The 18,724-nt window shown below is 49.7% G+C and overlaps 1 protein-coding gene across 7 annotated transcripts in view; it reads left to right on the top strand.

Annotated features, from left to right (window-relative positions):
- Window positions 1-18,724, top strand: part of NRG2 (neuregulin 2) — a 154,621-nt gene that overhangs the window by 106,637 nt on the left and 29,260 nt on the right. For 5 of the 7 annotated variants that reach the window (XM_069028796.1, XM_069028797.1, XM_069028794.1 and 2 more), the window contains 2 exons: window positions 4,771-4,889; window positions 18,162-18,282. In XM_069028796.1, coding sequence (XP_068884897.1) covers window positions 4,771-4,889; window positions 18,162-18,282 — 240 coding nt within the window. Of the gene's footprint in view, window positions 1-4,770; window positions 4,890-8,094; window positions 8,161-18,161; window positions 18,283-18,724 lie in introns of all 7 variants that reach the window. The other 2 variants (XM_069028793.1, XM_069028791.1) reach the window with 1 other exon arrangement.

Here is an 18,724-nt window from a genome sequence, read left to right as displayed (position 1 = left end):
GGCAGGGAAGAGATCGGGGCGGCTGTGCAAGGGAGAGGATGCTCCTGGCTGCTCCTGCCCTGCCAGACAAAGGGGCTTTGCCATGGCCATCCCCACACTGCCCTTGCATTGCAGAGATTCCCTCTGCCTGAATTTATCCCACTGAGTGCTGGGGAGGATGAATGTGTCCCCCCAGAGCCCCTGCCCCAGCCCCTGGGACTGCCCAGTGTTTGATGGCTGCTGGACACCACTTGTGGTTTGTAAGCTGGGTATCCTGAATCTTCTTGCCAATCATTAACCTGCTCTCTCAGGGCAAATGCAGCTCGGTGAGAGTGCCAGGGCAGCATGTAGGCACCAATTAAATCTCTGGCAGGATGCAGGCAGTGCACATTACAGCAACTGCTGGCACTCCTGCTCTCGGCAATGCCGCTGTGCTTCCTGCCGCTGGCTCTCCGTGCACACAGAGGGGAATGGAGTTAATGGGTGACCACAGCAGGGCATTCAGTGTGTGTCCTTTTGCAAGGGTCATGTTTGGGAATTTCCTTTTCCTAGGGTTTCAGGTGTGTTTACTATGTGCAGTGCTCTTTGTTGACAATTTCGGGGCCACATATGGGGTAGTCTCCAAATTCTCTTCATCAGCTTATTCCTTGACTCCTTTGTTACTTATGTGTTAGTTACCCTATTTTTAGAAGACTAATAAAATACTACAACAGTAGTGATCCTAGAGCTATTCTTGTCCAGAACGATGCAGAAGTGGCTGAACTCACACAGGAACGTGGAGTGCTCAGTGTAGGTGTCTCGGGGGCAGCTCATGGCAGCTGCTCTCCTGATCCCATGCTCTGACATGAATGGCTTGGTGAGGAGATGACCTGGGAAGATGGCCCCATTTCCACTTGGCAATAGGTAAGAGGGAAAAAATGATTCAAGCTTGACCAAAGTGCTGGTGGCAACATGACTGCTGTCATGAGAAGTTCCTCCTTGACTCAGAGGCAGGGCCTGTTTCTTCTCCTCTCACTGCACTGGAGGCCTCAGGGCCTGAGCTCACATTTAGATGTCTAAATTACAGCTGATGAGGACACCCTTCCCAGCCAGAATTTGCCAGGATCTTTGTGTAGGTCCTGGCCAAGGGCTGATCTCCCTGTTTCCCATTGTAGTCTGGAGATTGGCACTGAAGAGGGTGATTTACTCATCCCTCCAAACTGCCCTCTGGGGGACTCTTTTCTCTTGGCCAGAAAGGTATTTTGGGGGATCTTCTTTTGGCCAGGCTGAAGGTCTCCTTGTGAATCCTATCCCTCAGAGCTTGCAGACAGCATATTCCCCATGGCTCATCCCTCCACTGGCGCTACAGGAGATAATTAGTGCGTGGCTAAGTCATATGTACTGAGGGTCAGGGAAGACAATGAGGCAGATTTTCCCCCGGAGTAAAGAGATGTCAACAGAGTTGCACTGCAGCGAAATGATGGGATCTGTCAGTGACCCTGGCCCTTTCACTGAGCAAACAGCCCGGGGCAGCGCCTTCCTCCAGAAGAATGGCATCGTCTGGCAGCCAGGCACCCTTGTGAACGCACACGTAGGGCTCTCCCAGGGCCTGCTGTCCCCAGGAGACACTGCCCAGGAGCCTTCATCCCAAACTCCTGTGCCCAGTGTAACTCCTTGGACGCCACTCCTTGGTGTGTCTGTAAAATCAACCCTCAGGAGAACAAAGTACCTGCCCTGGGGACAGTAGGGGGAAGAACATGACTTTGAAAAGCTGATTTCCAAAGGAGATTTGTGATATTTCAGGATCACTTGGAGATGGTAAAGTAGAACAAAACCAGACTGGTCACCTTTGGCACACATGGATCAGGCGAGGACTTGTCCCTTTGGCATCTTTCAGCTCAGCTCTTCCAGCACACAGGCATTATCCATGTTAATTAAAAGGCCCATGGTTAATGATGTGAAGCAAGGTATCTCTCTGGCTGTTTCAGTGCTTCCTGGAAAAGGGAAATTCTCTTTTCAGTTATGCTCCACATGAAAGCTGATCCACATCTCCAACCTTCATCTCTTTTCCCCCAAGTCTGTCACCTGACTTTGTACAGCACAGTGTGGAGACCAAGAGGGGCCACACCACTGGCCTGGGCTATAAAAAGCAAGATAAATCTCTTGATTTTTCAAGTGGATCTCACAGTCCAGACTAATTTCAACTAATTGTGATGGCAAATAAAAAGAAGCTCTTTTGACAGTACACGTCTTGTGCATTAAAACAAAGCAATCCCCTTTGGTTTTGCCTTGATGTTGCTATGCTCCAAATGCCAACATCACTCTTTACTCTGCTCACATTCTTTTCCAGCTCCTGGTAAAAGACCAAATGTCTCTCACCCTGTTCTTGGAGCTGAATCTGTCAAGTGTGGCCCCTTTTGTGCCACTAGTAACTCCCTAATTCATATCTTTGGGACTTAAACCCCCTTATCTGTAAAAGATCACATACCTAGGTGATATTCTAATAGAGTAGTGGATTTTTCCAGTTGCTCCACCTGGTGAAATGTGCTGTGGATTGAGATTGCCATGCAGCCAATTATCATTAGAACATCTGTGCTCTGGCAGCCGAAGGCAGCGTGTCCATTGATGCTCTCAGCTCTGGCCTGGCAGAGAGCCCCAGTGTGCTGATGTGCCAGGGTGGTGTTTTCTGCGGACTCTGAGTTAGAGCCTCGCTCTTCCAAGCTGCTTTCAGCATGTGCTGCCTGCAATGCAGCCTGTCCCAGGGCTGGCTTGTAAAACAAATGGTGTATTCTGGCAGAGAGGGTTCAGACAGCTGGGAGAAAGTAATGGCTGGGCTGGGAGCAGTCTTGGAGTTGCATCCTGGAGCCATCTCGCCCTTTTGATGAGCATTTCCACAGCTTCCTCTATGGAGGGAGTGGGGAACATGCTCCTGAACAAGGTACTGCAGCCCAGCAGGGCCCACCCCTCAGGCACCCATTGTCCCTCCCAGCAAGGTGCAGGAGCCAACAGCTGCAGGGCAGCAACAGGCACTGGATGCCCTCAAATGCTTTACTCTCTCTTGTGTGTTACCTGACTCCTGAGGCAGCACAGCAGTGAGGGCCACGATGCCCAGGGCTGTCCCAGGCTGTGCTGAGGGACTTGGGAGCATTCAGAGAAGGGTCTTGAGCTGGGAGTCCAGGCAGCTTTGTGCCACTCAGAATCAGCTCTCTTGTTTAGGCTCCCATGTTGGAATGTGTTGGCCCAAGTCACTGCACAAATGGGTCAGGGGAGACCTACAGTTAGAGGGATTCAAGAGGTCTTTGCATACTGTCAACATTCATTTAAAAATTGCTTCACATGTGGCCCCAGCTCATGCAATTGAACACTTGACCGCATCCTGTAAAACAGGGCAGCGCCTGTTTCCTGGGAGCTCTACCAAGTTGTCTCCAAGTGCTTTTAATTTACTAATATAACTAGTGAGATGTTCCTGCTGTGTCCTTGCGCCGTGCCTCCCAGGAGAACAGCTTGTCAGGGTGTTAAAAAGATGCCAGTGTGCTTCTGTGAAGGGCTTCCTATGGACAATGATTTGCACAGCCCAAAGAAAAGTCCTTCTCGGATGACACGTGTAACATTGCAACTATGTCCAAGGCTAATGATTATTTTCCACATAAATGGAATTATATTTGCCTTCAGCAACATTGGCCACTGGGACCTCTTTCTAAAACTGGCAATGCTTCCAAGTCTTTAAATAAAGTGACTGTATGACACAGACCTGAGGTAAAAGCTTGGGGTAGAAAGCAGATGGAGATGTTCTCACGAGAAGAGCAGACAGGGTGGGTTTTGATAAGACAGCTAAAATGGAAGGAAATGTAGTAAAACAAGGGGTCTCATGTGGGAGTCCCACTGCGGTCTCATGAGTGGCACCCAGCGTGTGCTGAAGGCTCCTATAGATCCCTGTTAAACTGGGCAACAAAAGGTTTTGCCTGTTAGTCAGAGCCATGGCAGGGAATGAGTCATAGCCAGTGGGAAAGGCGATGCTCCTTCCCGCAGCGCCGCAGAGCTCTGCCGCAGAGCTGCTCCCTCTCCCATGGAGGAGCGGCACAGGCTGGGAGGTGGCACGGGCAGCCCTCACACCCACCCTCTCCTGCTCTTTCAAGGCACTTCTGGCTGGTCAGATGAGTGTGTGCAGCTCAGCCCCACATGTCTGAAGTCCATTGGAGTGTGTATCTGGGGGAGATGAGGTGCTTGCCCTATTTTTAGGCCCAGATGAAGCTGCCAGTGATATGTCCAGGGCAAACCCCAGGGACTGGATGTGCAGGCTGGAGAGGGATGAGTCCCCCTGGGTCCCGTGGGTGTTTGTGCTGAGTGTGTGGCACTGCTGGACACAGCCAGTGGAGCACTGACTGCTCAGCATTCCTGCTGAGGAAGGTGCAGAACAGGCATCTCCTCTCCACATCTCCATCTGGCAGGCAGATCCCAGTGTCCATCAGTAAAGTGGCTGTTTTCCAGTGTGGAAAGCCTGTGCTGGGGTGCTGGGACTCTTGGCCTCAAGCCCTCACAAGCCTTTCTGTGAATGAGAGCAGGTGTCAGACCAAACCATGCACCGTGCTCAGAGCAGTGGGTTCAGAGGCAGATGTTCCCCTAGAAAATCCTGGGAAGGAACTTGTCCAAATCCTGTCCAGGCTTGTGTGCCTATTCAGCCTGCAAGGTCAGGCAGCCCATCCTGTCAAGCAGGGGTGACCCTCCAGGCAGCATCCCAGGGCCAGGAATGGTTATCACTTCATGAGGTTGGTCAGCAATCGAGTAAGAAATGTCTGCTGTACTTTTCAACAGAAAGATTTCCAGACTGCAGTTCAACAAGGTGAAGCTTGAAGATGCTGGGGAGTACAGCTGCGAAGCGGAGAACGTTTTAGGGAAAGACACCGCAAAAGGCAGCCTGAATGTGAAAAGTGGTAAGTGAAGAAGCCAGCAAATGTCTCGAGCTGTCTGCCATTCCACAGAAAGGTTCTGCACATGGTCTGTCTTGTATTTTGTTTCATGCTTTCAGGAGATCGAGTAAAACAATCTTGGAAGATAAGAAAAATGCAGCTTAGCATAAATGTTTATCTTTGTTATCTGTCACTGGCAATGTGGTTAATTTACATTTTAAATAAACTTACAGTCTATGTATTTTTTTAAAAAGGGGTAAGGAGGAAAGAAAGCTGGTGGGCTTGATGTTTTCATTTTTTAAAGAATTTCTGAGAAGCAAAACTCACCAGAAGACAAGTAATTAGACCATAGCTTTGTGATGAGTGAAGTTGCTTCTGGTTTTCATCCTAGAATGTGTGCTCCATCTCTTAGAGCTCAGCGGATGGAGTCTGAGGTTAGGTGGTTTTATTATTATCTTGGTCATAATAATTATATTGCTTAACACGATGGTTTGGATGCACCCTCCGGCTCAGAAAGTCCCTGCAGTGACTGCCAGAAGCTGGGAGGGCACAGCTAGGGAGGGGGTGACTATTTCCTAAGCTCTTCCTCCTGCCATTCACAACAGGCTCTGTGGCAGCCTGGGCTTTGAGCGCTGGGCTCTGGCTCTGGGCTCTGCAGCCCTTTGCTGGGATCCAGATTTTGTTCTCTCACCAGCCTTACCCCAGTGTGAGGGAAGGTAGCTTTCTCCTGCTGCTTTCTGGCAGTATTTTCTCTGTTAACCTCAGCCTGTTTGCCATCCTGAATCTTTTGTTCCGTGAAGCTGCAGCGTCACACAGCCTCCCCCTCAGTTATCCTGCCTGTTCAATCCCAGTGCTTGCAGAGTCTGGAGGAAAGCCGTCCGTGCTCCCACCTCCCTGCCTTTATCCTCCATGTCTGTGAGCTCAGCCCTGCTGCTCTGCTGGGTCTATTTCCGATTGTGATAGGAAGGGTGTCCCGAGTAAGAAACTGAGGCAGTGCTCTCCTTTTTTTCCCTGCCTCACGCTCGGGCTGTCCCACGCCACATAAACTTCTCCTGTTTGATGGGAGCTGCATGTGCAACCTCCCTTCCCCGTGAGCAGCCACCAGAGCCCTGTCTGCCTCCTCTGCTGCCCCTTCCCCATCACCAGCACCCCTCTCGCCAGAGGAGGAGTGTGGCTGAGCAGTGCCTGCTGCAGGGCTCTGACCTGCACACCAGGTGAATGCACATCTGCACACCAGGTGAATGCACATCTGCACACCAGGTGAATGCACATCTGGCCACTGCAACCTCCAGCTGCCCCTTCCTGCAGGCAGGGGAGGCAGCACATGTCAGGGTTCAGCTCTCCCTCCTCAGGAAGCCACGCTGTGTGGCCAGGACCACTCACAGCAGGGATGGACTCACACCTGAGGTGCCCAGAAATGTGTTAAGACCTGAAAAACCATGAAAGACTCACAGAGATCCCGCTGCAGGGTGCTGTGAATCAAGTGGATGCCCTGCCTGGATGAATCCATGTTCTCAGCTGCCTTGCCAGCCTGCCCCTGGCTTGCTGCTGAGCTGCACATGCACCTTGCTGCTGTTTGCAGACCACCTGCCAGGACAGCAGTGCCAGCTGTAGCCCCCTGCAAAGGTAGCCCAGGTGATGGTGCTCCCTGGAGGCTTTGGCAGCCCTGTCACCCCTCTGCACTCTTTTTTCCTCTTTCCCCTGGAGCTACCCAGAGTTAAGCAGCCTTCCCCAGTATGCAGGCACGTGCTGTCCTGGAGTATTCCTCTTCCCTTACTGCTGGGCTTTCTTGGGGTCTCGACAGCTTTCCTCACTTCTGCAAACTCCCTTCCTCTGTGATAACTTTCAGTAGAAAACTCATCAGGGCATTGGAATCCACACGTGTGTTGTCTCCTGTTTTTTCTTCCCCAGGCTCCCTAGCACTGATCCTGTTGTGGCTTCCATGGCAAAGTGCTCTTTGCTCTATTCCAAAACCACTTGCCAGTTTCAGAAAAGCAGCTTTTCAGCCATACAGGTCTGTTGCAAGTCACCAAAACCACCACATCTTTAGAGAGAGAGGGAGTGGCTGCAGAGCAGAGACCCCTTGGCACTTAGAAAATGCCCATCAGCCAAAGCCTCACCTCATCCTTCCTCTACAATTCCAGTATTTCCACAAAACTCCCAGCTCAGAAATAAATGTTTTTGCACTGAGAAACTTCGTGAGGGTGTTAATTTCTGTGGAAATGCTTCTGGGCTTAGTCAAAATATGCTGTGCATTGGTTGTATTGCAGATTTTTATGACTTTGAAGTAAATTAGATGCTTTCTTAGAAAAATGTCCCATTTCCCAGTTCTCTTCATTGAGTAGTCTAATGTGGGTATCACATGGCCATGAGGGCACAGGTGAGATGTGACTGTTCCAGACTCTTTTTTTCCTCAGATAATTTCTACACATCTCCTCAACTGTCCTGCCCCTTATTAAACACTGCAGAAAAAATCAAGTTGTGGAACAAATTCTTTCTGCCTCTAGCTTTTTGTGGTGGTCTCACCCCTGTCTCTGACTGGCACTGCACTCCCAGCCCAGGCTCCTGGGGCTTTCTCCTTTGTGCATCCAGAGGGCCTGAGGGACTTCTCCAAAGGTGCTGGTGCTGCCAGCGGGTTTGAATGGAGCTGGTGTCTGTGGGCATTGGGGTTCCCAGTATCCTGGTTAAGAAAGAGGAAATCAGCACCTGTGCTTGTCTCCCCTACTGCCTGGGGCCATGGCCTTCGTCTGTTCCATGTCCCTCCACCTCTTGTAGGAGCGTCAGTTTGTGCTGCAGATCTTCACGTACCCGTGGGATGGAGGCTCTTCAGAAAATCCCACCTTTTCTTAAACTCCACGTTTTTCCCACTGTCATGTCCTGCCATCCCATCTTTGCACTCTTGTGGCCATCAGGACTAAGAAAACCTCCCGCAGTTTTGCTCATCTCCTGCCAGGTGGACCCTGAGCCATTTCTGCCTCTTTATCGTGACAGGAGGCCCTTCACAGCGAGGGGGACGTCGTGCCCTGTGCCATGCCCTGCAGGGACACTCCTTGTCCTGGCTCTGTCCCCCCAATCCCCTGCCCTAAACCAGGACTAACACCTTGACAGCGCCCAGCCTGTGCCCCCCAGCAGCACCTGCCCCTCTGCTCCTCCCCACAGTACCTAAGCCCACCCTGCTCTGCTCAAAAGAGATATTTTGTTCACTACTTTCTTACCTTAATTTTCCCAGGAACAACGAAAGCACCACAAGTCTTACCAGCCTCAGAAACTAAAATAGTTGTTATGGAAGAAGAGTGTAAGTACCTCTCCCCCTCTCCCCCCATACAGCTGCTTTCCCCTAATTTGTTTGTTATTATGAGACATTTTGTATAAATGCTTTATTGCCTCCTGGAATCTTCTTTAATCACTCCTTCTGTCTGATTTTTCCCAAAGCCGCTGATCTTTCTTTGCCTAGATCTTAAAAAAAAAAATCTGATTTATATTGCTGGTGTCTATCTTGGAGAGGGAGAATTTGATAACTATTGCAATGGCAGCTCAAAGAACATGCTACTTGAAATTGCAACTGAAGTTTAGGCATTCCCAGCTCTTTCAGTACATGGAGTTATTGATACTTGCAAGATGTGCTTGTTATGGCCTTTGATTTAACAGGGGTTTCTTAAATTGCTGTGGGTTTGGGTTTGTTTTTTTTTTTTTTTTGAGGATAGTTGATAAAACCAAAACAGGCTGTAGCAAGGACAAGAAAAAAGACACGACTCTTCTAAGCATAGGTAATAAGAAAATTGCAGAAAATCCATCCATGCCCTGCCATCCCATTTTTTCTGAGTCTCCAGAAAGCAAAACCAGATTTCCCCAAATGTTTAATTTGATTTAGTGGGGCTGAAATGCTTTTTAGCATTCCCTCCTATTCAGTTGTCCCAAAAGCAGTAGAAAATGGGCACAGAGCAATAAAAACCAAGGAATGGATACAAACATAGATTAGAATCCCGGGGCCTGGAGGTTGGCTCATCAATTTCTGGTGGAGGGTGTTATGCCTGTGTCAGGGGGGTCTCTCCCCAGTGGGAGCCCACCAGAGTCCTGGCCAAACCCCTGGGGAGCCAGGACCAGGCAGGGATTTTGAGATCCGTGCTGCCTTTCCATCCCAGCTGCAGATGCCCGGAGCTGAGAGCGCAGCTGGCTGTGCCTCGCTGTTGGCGATTCTGCTCTGCAGATTTTATGGGGATGTTTCCTCCTTTGAAAGCTCAGTCTTTTATGATTTTAAAGGAAATCTGATTGCAGCCACAGCAGGCACTGGTAAGGTGTTCTTTAAAAGCTTTTCTGATTAGAAAACTGCACTTAAAATGTGCTCTTGTGTAGTGCTTAGCCTTGGACTGCACTAGAGACACCAACCTGAGATACAGCATCATTAATGACATGGCCACACCATCCTTCCCCAGGATTTTTCCTTTGTTTTCACCAGAAGAGATCCATGCTACTTCTTTGCATCATATTAGAGAAATGCTGTTTTCTTAAAAGCCAAATCTCAGAAAGGAAACACAGAAATTTCCCCTTTTGGGAAACTTCTTTCCTCTGTAGATGCATCATCACTGTCTGGGTTTTTTTTCTAACGATGGGAAGAGATGGCAAAGTCTCCAGAGTTAAAGCTGTAACTCACTTTTTCCTTCACATGCCTTTTTTTGCAATATCTCCCAAGTGTCACCTGAATAACTCAGAGTCTCTCTGATTTTTATGGTGATTGATGTTATATCATAGAATTGCACGTGTGTACAGCATATGGGGAGGTGATGAAGATGAGAGGTGGGATGATCTGGAGAGCACACAAGTATCTCATTCCCGTCAAAGTCTTGCATTTCTTTTCAATATCCGTGTTCAGACTCACCTGTGGGTTGTCCCACCTTTGTTGTTTCACTGAAATCTTGTAAATCCCTTGCTGGATTTTAGACACTGGTTCCCCCAGTAGCTGGTGTGTGAATGGCATGAGGCACCACTCAGCTTCATTCAGTGGTGCAGTAGCCTCATTCATGGTGAAAACGTGTTAAATAAGACACTTTGTCTTGTCTTGGTTGTGCAGCTGGGTGGTCACAGAGGCTCAGCTCACAGGCAAGAACTTGCAGGGATGTGGTAACTTGATCATGCGCCCCAATGCACAGAGAAAGGTCCTTTATGCTCATTTCAACATCCAGAGAACTCGAAATGGTAACGTGATCCTGTCATGGTGCAGCATGAGGCAGCTAAACACGGTTCAGGAGTCTGTGGCTATGACAAGTTGGGTAAACAGGATAGGAACCAGTGTCAACACTTAGAAGAATTCTGATGGAGGCAGAACTGGAAGAAGGGTCAAAGCAATCTGGAGAGCATTCTGAGATGGAAGGCTTATGCAGGACAAAGATAATAAAACACTCTCAAAGTTTCATTTTAAAAAGGTGAGATAATGTTTGAAATCCCTGAGAAGGTCAGGCAATCCCTTGTGCTTGCTTTCTGCTGTTGAGTTCTCCTCTAGTTCCTTCCCTTGGCTTCAACAAGCAGGTGAAGTCCTGAGGGTAGGGAGAGAACACAGGCCAGGTGGAAGAAGTGTGGTTTGGATGTCAGGATACAGGAGGATGTGCCAGTGGTGGGCAGGTGCTCTAAACCAACATGTGGATCATTGCAGCTGCTCTGCTGGACCCTGCTCGTGCTCTTTGCTTGCTCTGTAGCTGGGTGAGCGCCTGGTGAGTGCTTTATCAGCCTGTGTGGGCTGCCACTGCCCCTGGCCGAGGGTGCTCTGCAGCAGAGAGAGGCTTGGGATCGCGGGAGAAGGTGAAACGGGGAGAAAGAGCAGAAGAGGCAGTGCTGAGTTGTGCTGGGAACAAGAGGGTTGGGGGTAATATGAAGCACCTGAAAGAAAGCTGGGCTCTCTGGATTTAGTTTTGAGGCCTTTATTTCATCTGCTGGGGATCACAAGCCCTCCCTAGAGTCCCTCTAGAGACCCCTGTGGGAAGGGTAGATGAAAGAGTCCTTTTTTCTCCAGTTAAGTCCAACTCTCCACACACTGGTTTGGGTCCACAGATTTCATAGCTGTCATCTGGGTGATGCCATTGGACAAAGTTTGTAGACTAATTGAGGCAATCCCTCTCCAGTTTAATACCTTCCCTGATGCCTAGCATGGCTGGCTGTTGGAAATGTTCTCCTCACTTTGTCTCTGCCAGGTGAGCTAGGCCTGAAGGACTTGCATGGTTGCAATAGCTGCGCTGTGGTTTGTGAGTCACACACCCCACAGAAACCTGTGCCACGTAGTTGTAGTTCAACCAATCCCCCCAAACCTGCTCTCAAATCCAGTCTGGCATGGCCTTTACTGAGTGACCATGGCAGACCTGTCTGTGAGTTGTCTGGTCAGTCCCCAGCCCCTCCAGCCTGAGGCCACTGAGCTCTCCTGGAGCTCCCAGTGCTGCAAACGTGAGCAGGGTGCTCTGGGTTTGGAGTTGAAGGGTGTCCAGCCAGCCCAGAGCATGGACTAGAACAGACACAAGTCTGGCCATGTGAACAGAGCAGTTTTCAATATTAGGCTAAAAATAAGTCCTGGCGTGGTCTTTGCTCAGATAATTTAAACCCCATTGCTGGAGGTGTGGTTGTAATTGAGCGGAACCTGCACGCACGCAGGCACGGAACGTTGAGGTGAAGGTGGGGATCTCACTGCCAGTCTGCAGGGAGCTGTGTGGTGCCTGGCAGCTGCCAGATCCTGCTCACTGCTCATTCTGCACACTGTGTATTTTTTAAATAGTCACACAGCTACTACTCGAGGTGTGGTGTAAGGACAGGCAGTGACTCTAAAGGCAAAGAGGGGCAGGATGAAGTGTGGGGTGGGAGCTGATGTCCCCTGGGAGTACTGAGGCTGAGCCCAGCCTTCAGAGCTGGGCTGTGGACCAGGGGATCTGCTCTTCTGGCTCCATCCTGGGATCCTGGTGTGTTGCTTCACTTCTTCGGCTTCAGCTGCCCTGCTTGTGAAGCTTTCACGCTGGCATTGGCTCTGCAAAAGGATTTTTAGGTTGCTGAACAAATCCCCTCATTGAAGTATCATGTTGCTGCTATTACAGTTGATGATGGGGATTTGGGAAAATGAAATGCTGCACTGCTGTAGTGTGCATTTCAGACCCCTGTGGTAGAGAAGAGCATAGGAAGGGCTCCCTCATAAAGCTGGAGAGATCATTCTAGAGGAGTAACTAGAAGCTTGACAGTAACACAGGACTTTGGCCCTGCAGTTACTGCCTGTCCCATGGAAACAGGCAGCCCCTGAGTGCTCAGAAACCTTTAAACTTGTTTCTTAGTGAAACCCCTGGACAGTGCAGATGGGAGAGGTGAGGAATGCAACCTGTGCTGTTTTGATCAGTGGCATCTGATGCTCTGTGATGAGAGTCTTGCAGTCTGGTATTTGTATCTTGGGATGAACTCCTACTTTGCAGCTATTGATTCTAATGATCCCCTCAGGAACTGGAAACATGATTCCAGCAGGATCTATTTCAATAAAAAGCGGGGTAAATATTTGGTCATTTCCAAATGAATAAACACACAGGAGCAGAATTTTTATGACCTCCAGAGTCCCCAGTCTGCTGTCAGGCAAGCCCCAGTGTGCACAGGCCCTTCTGATTTCATGTACAGAGAGCAGCAGGGAGCATCCAGAGTCTGCTCAGGTTCATTGCGAGAGGAGGTGTTGTATCAGACACACAGAAATCTGCCACAGAGGGAATGGTGAGGATCACCAGCCCCTCCACGTGTTAATCAGTGTAAATCATGGATTTAGTGTGGCTCGCGCCAGGATTACAGTTCTACAACAAGGAATATCTTGGCCAGACACCTTCTCATCCATGTTCTTCTAACAAGTAGTTGGATGAACTCTGTTGAGAGGAACCTCAGCAATTCTGTGTTTTATCAGTAAGTACACGAGGCATATACAGAGCAGGCAATCTGTATACACTCCCCAACCAGCTGAGTTCATCTGTCTAACTGAATGTCTAAATATTGAGAGAATAAAGTGTCTGTACTCTATGAACCCACCAGCCACAGCTATTTATAAAGAAGAAAAGGAGTGGTGAAGCTATTGCTGTCTCCCTGCTCTCCTCGACAGTAGCTGTAGTCCGTGAAAAATTAACAATAATTTATAGTCCAAGCTGCATTAATTAACTCTTTGCAGGGGGAGTATTTCACCAGACTTCTGAGAACAGGCTGGTGAGCTACCTGCAAAGGTTAAATGACGTGCACGGCAGGAATTGTGTAAGAATCCCTGCACAATCATTAATGGCCTTTCTGCGTAGATGGGTTGTGGGAGGGGAAGTCCACCCAGCAGAGTCACTGCCCCTGGCTCTCTTCTCTGTTGCCCTGTCATTGATGATAGTCCAGAGTAACTGAGGCGTGTGGTGGAAAACAGACTCTCTGAATGACTCCAGTGCTCTGAATCTCTCGTGTGTTTATGCTGCTCTGTCCTCACTGGCTGGGGCAGCAACAATAAAACGTGGCTGCAGATCATTCACAAACACATCATCAAGAGGCAGCCTTCTTTTCCCTGTCCTCACGTCTTTCCTCCTCTTTTTTCCCTGTCCTCACGTCCTTACTCCCCTCTTTTCTTCACCTCCTTATTCCCCTCTCTCCTTTGTCCTCACCTCCTCCCTTCAGCTTTGTTCTCAGTCCTGGGACTGAAGACCAGCTGGGGATCTGACCTGCTGATGGATGAGCTGCTCCAGCCCTTCTCTCACCCTGCAGGGGCTTTCTGAGCAGTTTGCCACTGTGTGTCTCAGGGGTGCCTTGCTCATTCCCTCTGGTCGAAAGGAAATGCCACCTCTTGCTTTCCATAGCTTGCCTCGTGCACACTCCTTGTTTTCTGCTTTTAATTTGTTGAAGTACCTGGGGAGGCTGTTGGTGCATGACTGGTGTTACTGCACAACCCCCTCATCACATCCCACTGCCTCCATGAGTCCTGTTCCACCCTGCTACCACCCAAAAACTGCCCCCTTGCTTATTCAGTTCTCCACTTATCTCAGCAGCTTTACAACTTTCCAAGCCATTTGGGAGAGATGGAGTTGTGTTGGAGGCTGAAAGAAGGACTTACTCTGCCAACCAACCAGCCAAGGGGGGGTAAAATGTGCTGTGTACTGTGCAGCAGTTAATGTGAAATAGCTGTGGGAAGTAATTTCTGGATCACCAGGCACAGCTGTGTAGTGTTTGGCACAGAGGTGAAAGTACCTGCATGGCTGTAAATGAGCTGTGTGTGAGGTTCACTATACCAATGTCAGACATCCCAGTGCAGATGACTCTGGACCAGGCATGCAGTTGTTAAAGTACTTGCAGTGGCCCAGGCTGATGGGGAATAGAGCTAAACACCAAGTAACTTGTGAATCTGGGATAATTCTCCCACTAATGGGGTGGAAACCCACTGAAATCTCCTTTGGCATCATGCTTTGAGGTGCTCATGTGTGATCTGCAACCACATGGTGTCAGAGGGCCACGTTTCAGCCCAGGCACAATTAACATTTTCTAAATGAGACATTTTGCTTCCCTTTGTCCTCCCACTAGAGCGTGGCAGGTCTCTCCATCCTTGCTCCCTAAATAGTTGCTATCATGAATGTGAAGTCCCAGTTGCAGCAACGTCCCAGGGTGATCAGGCACCTTGGAAGGCTCTAGACTATGTGTTACCACACAGCAGTGAGATTTCAGGGTTATAAGAGATAAAGATCTGTACTCAGTGTATCAAACCTCAATAAGAACATCAGGAATTCCTGTGACTGGAATAGATATCCCATAAATACCATGTGTGATGTATGGTCTCGCTATTTCCAAAGAGGAAACCAGAACCAGGGATGACCCAAAAAAAGGAATACAAAGAGATTCCCAGCTAGGAAAGCAGATGCTTGCTCTGCCTGTAATGCCACAGGTGGCACAGGGGAAACAAGTGGGGATAATGACCCGTTTTTTGTAACTCAGGAGCCAGAAAAGGGCAGGTTAAAAGAATTGAATGGAGATGTGCCCTTGCACGCTGTGTGCATAGCACTGGAGCTCTTGTCACAAATATTGTGGATGCTACAAGATTAGATTTGTTCAAACAGCAACTAAACGTGTTGCTGGAAGAATCCAGCAAAGGCCACTAAATGTAAGGACACTGTGGCTGTCTTGGGGTGTCTCTGAGCCCCCCATCCTGGGTGGCCTTAGGAAGATTATCATTGTGTGCTCATGCTGATCTTCTTTCTTCAGCTTTGCCACTGTTGGGGGCAAGGCAGGGCTTTGGCTTGCCCAGTAGTGCTCAGCTTTTAGTCTAAAATGGCCTCATTTCCTAATGCTCTCTTCTCTCTTCAGGGAACTGCCTCTCTCTGTGGCCTTTGCCACATCTCTGTGCTGACAAATGGACCGTAGTAATATGATTCCATGAGTCAGTTTTAAAACACTTTGTGCTTCTTTGGGATAAAAGGCAAGGCACTTGCAGGAAACAGGGTTTAAAGGATAATGACATTTGCAAGGTGCTTCTAGCAGAGGTGATCAGCCATGCATTCTCCTGACAGGCACAGCTCTACTGACAGCTGTCCCCTAGAAGTGGCCAACATGCCCCAGCCTCAATCATGTCTTTTTTATCTGTTTAAAAAGGGCAAAACTGTTTCTATGGGATGAAGATCCCATGCAATCTCTGGCTGATGAGCACTGTAATCCACCCTGGTATCACACCACACAGCACTGCATCTTCCCATCCACCCTTCTCAGTGGGTTGGGTGTCTTCTAATCTAGGGGGAGTTTCCTTTGGGGAGGTTTCTGGGCTCTGTTTTCAGTTCTCCCTCTCTGCCCCTCTCTTGCTGTGGCAAGGCTTGCTCCAGAATCATTTCCTGTAGGGTTTATGATGCGAGACTTTGCCAGATGGATCGTTTTGCTTGCTACCAAGTGGTGTATTTGATGGTTGCAGGGGTGACAGCTCCCTGCAGCCTGTGCTTGCTCTTCATCCATGTGCCTTCCAATTTGCACCAGTGCTTTGGTTGATGAAGTTTCAGTGCTCCCTGATCTGATGGTACACTTGCAGAGATCCACACTTACCAGAGACCCAAAGCTCTCCTCTTCTGAATAGAAATGTGCTACTATCTTGTAAAGGTATAAATTATAAAGCCTTGTCTGTATAATGAGTCTGCATTCCCCAGATAAATTACACAGACTCATAATGGCTTTGGCTTTTAGTTACCATTAATCTTAACTGGAAGGGAGTGCTGAATTTCCTGTAGAAGTTTGGGAGTTTTCAGATTTTTGCAAGAGTTTCACTGGAGGCTTGGTTGAACCATCCTCTGCTCCACCACTCCAGTGTGTGCACTCTGCTTGCTGTCCACATTTGGCTCCCAGCTGGCTGGCAGGACGTGCCCTCAGGGAGCAGCTGCTGTCCCAGGACTGTGAGCATTTCGGGTCTTTGCTGGAGTGTTTTCCAAGTCTCGTTTGCAGAGCACTTTGGGACAACTTGCTGTGCCCTGGATAGCTGCGAAAGACAGAGCCAGAGGCAATGGTTATTCAAGGCAAAGCATGGAAATAGCTCTGCTCCGTGCACAACCCCGGCCTGTCAGGCAGTGGGAGTCGTCCACTTCCTTATAGGAATGGAAGACAATGGATGGGACAATGCAGGGTTCAAACAAACTGAGCAGGGAGCTTGGCCCTGCCCTGAGCCATGCACAGGTAACAGCGTGGGCTGCTCCACCTGGGCACAGCCCAGTGGGAAACTCCTCCTTCGGAGAGGCATGGACTCCATGCAGGCAGAGAGACCCAAAAGCATGAGAGCCAGAACAAACTTGTCTGCTTGCTCGTGTGCCAAGCATCACCCACATGTGAGAGGTGCTGGGAGCCCTCCTTTGCCTGGGAGAGCCTGGATGTTCCCAGCAGGTGCTGGGCTGGAGCTGGATCATGGGAATACAGCCCTTGGCTCTGGCGTGCGGGCTGCAGCCAGAGGCAGCCTCGGAGCCCCTGCAGAGGTGGGATGAGCACAGGGGGTGCCGAGGAGTGGGGAGCAGCCCTGGCTCCCTCTGGGATAGGCCACAGCTTGCCCTGCTGCTCCTCCTGTGTCTCTGACTGGCTCCTGCCTGGCTCTGGTTCAAACTTTCTTCCTCGAATCCTGTGTCAGTGAGGAGTTCAGTCTCAGGGATGGTGTCACTAACCTCTCCACGAGGCTCGTTCATGCTTTGGAAAACAGGATGGAAGAGAGTATCTCCTCAGAAGCCTTGACTACAGCATACAAGGTGCTGCCAAGGAGGTACTAGCCACACTGCTGGAGGTGTAATTGTGAGAGGGTCTGAGCAAGGTGGGTAGTCCAGGAAAGGCAACTATTTTTAATGAGATTAAGAGTTCAGTTGTAAAAAATTCATGCTTTTGAGTGCCCAGCCCTTCTTTGAGTTATGTGAAGATGGGTCTGTATTCCCCAAAGCTGCTCACCTTCTGTAACCTGTATCAGTGCTCTAACAACAGGTATTTTCCTTGCTAGAAGCCTTTGTTTTACCTTTGGAGACTCTGCTTTGGGCTGTAAGTTTATCCGAGTCTCTCAGAGACAGGAATTACAGTGAAATTCTGCAGACTACCTTCAGGTTTTCTTGTAGCTCACAGGACTGTAAAGCTTTTCTCTAGAAAGAAGTTTAGATTTGGAGAAGCACCTGTATCCCAGGAACTTGAGTCATGCTGGCTGCCTCCCTCATAGCACGAGCTGGGGCTGGCTGACTTCTGCTGGGTCTGCTGGGGCAGCCCCGTTGTGGCAGCACACAGCAAGGCTCAGGAGCAGGGAGGGACAGATGGAGCTGCTCTTGCTTGTGCCAGGCCTGCTCCTGGCTCTGGAAACTCATTCCCTGACAGAGGTGAGGAGCAATGCCAAGTCCCCTGCAGTACCTCTGGGTCTGGGTCCAGTGTCCTGGTGTACTCAGGCCTCAGCAGCACGTCACTGTGGCTCTGTGACTCTGCAGCTCCTCTTCTTCCTGACCTCCTGCTTGCCTGCTGGCACAGCGTGCCGAGCATGACGGGGGGCAAGGACAGCGGGAAAGGGGCACTTCCCTACAGCTTGCCAAAAAAATGATCTTGTTCTACATGCTGGCTGTGTAGAGGAAGATGAGTCTTCAACTCCTCACTCACTTGGCCCCTTTTGCTGGGAAAGGAAGGGTCAAGTTGCAGCCCCGGGACCTGAAGGTGGGTCTAAAGGCACAGGCTGAGGTTTGTAGTTCTGGGGATTTTACTTTGGCAAATGAACTTGTAGAAAATCATCTAAGGAAGCAGAATTGCCCAACAAAGGAAATAACAATATATCCTTTTTGTGTGTGTTTTTGTTTTCCCCTGCAGTAACCACAACTCTCTCCTCCTGGTCCGGGCATGCCAGAAAATGCAACGAAACAGCCAAGTCCTATTGTGTCAATGGAGGGGTGTGCTACTACATCGAGGGGATTAATCAGCTGTCGTGCAAGTAAGTGAGTGGAGTTCTTGTGTCAATATGGAAATTCCTTGGCGGAGGGAGAGGAGACCTTTGTGCAACTGCCAGAGTGGGGGGGAGCTCTGAAGTTCTCCTGGCAATTGCAGTTTGAGCTGTGCAGGTTCAGAGAGGGGCACTAGAGGGGCAAGGGTGGGGGGCAAGGATTCGTATTTTCCTTTTTTGTGTGCGTGTCACTGCTCACTTTTCCTGGCTTTTCTCCCTCTAAGAATATGTTTGTCCTGGCTGTTTCTTTTCCCTTTTCCCCCTTTCTCCTCTGCAGCTTCAGAGAAATTTGGGTCCCTTTTGCTCTCCCTGAGCTGACACGTCCTATCCTCCAGTCAGGGGGACCTTCCCAGGGCACAGCCTCCTCCCTCCCCGTTTACTGGAGGGGTCCCTTCCTGAGACCTGCCCCGACCTCTCCTGTACCTCATGGGCC

Source organism: Aphelocoma coerulescens, chromosome 13 (genome assembly GCF_041296385.1).
Source record: "Aphelocoma coerulescens isolate FSJ_1873_10779 chromosome 13, UR_Acoe_1.0, whole genome shotgun sequence".
Lineage (NCBI taxonomy): Eukaryota > Metazoa > Chordata > Aves > Passeriformes > Corvidae > Aphelocoma > Aphelocoma coerulescens.
The sequence above is the reverse complement of the archived record's forward strand: the minus strand, read 5'-3'. Positions and strand labels throughout refer to the sequence as shown.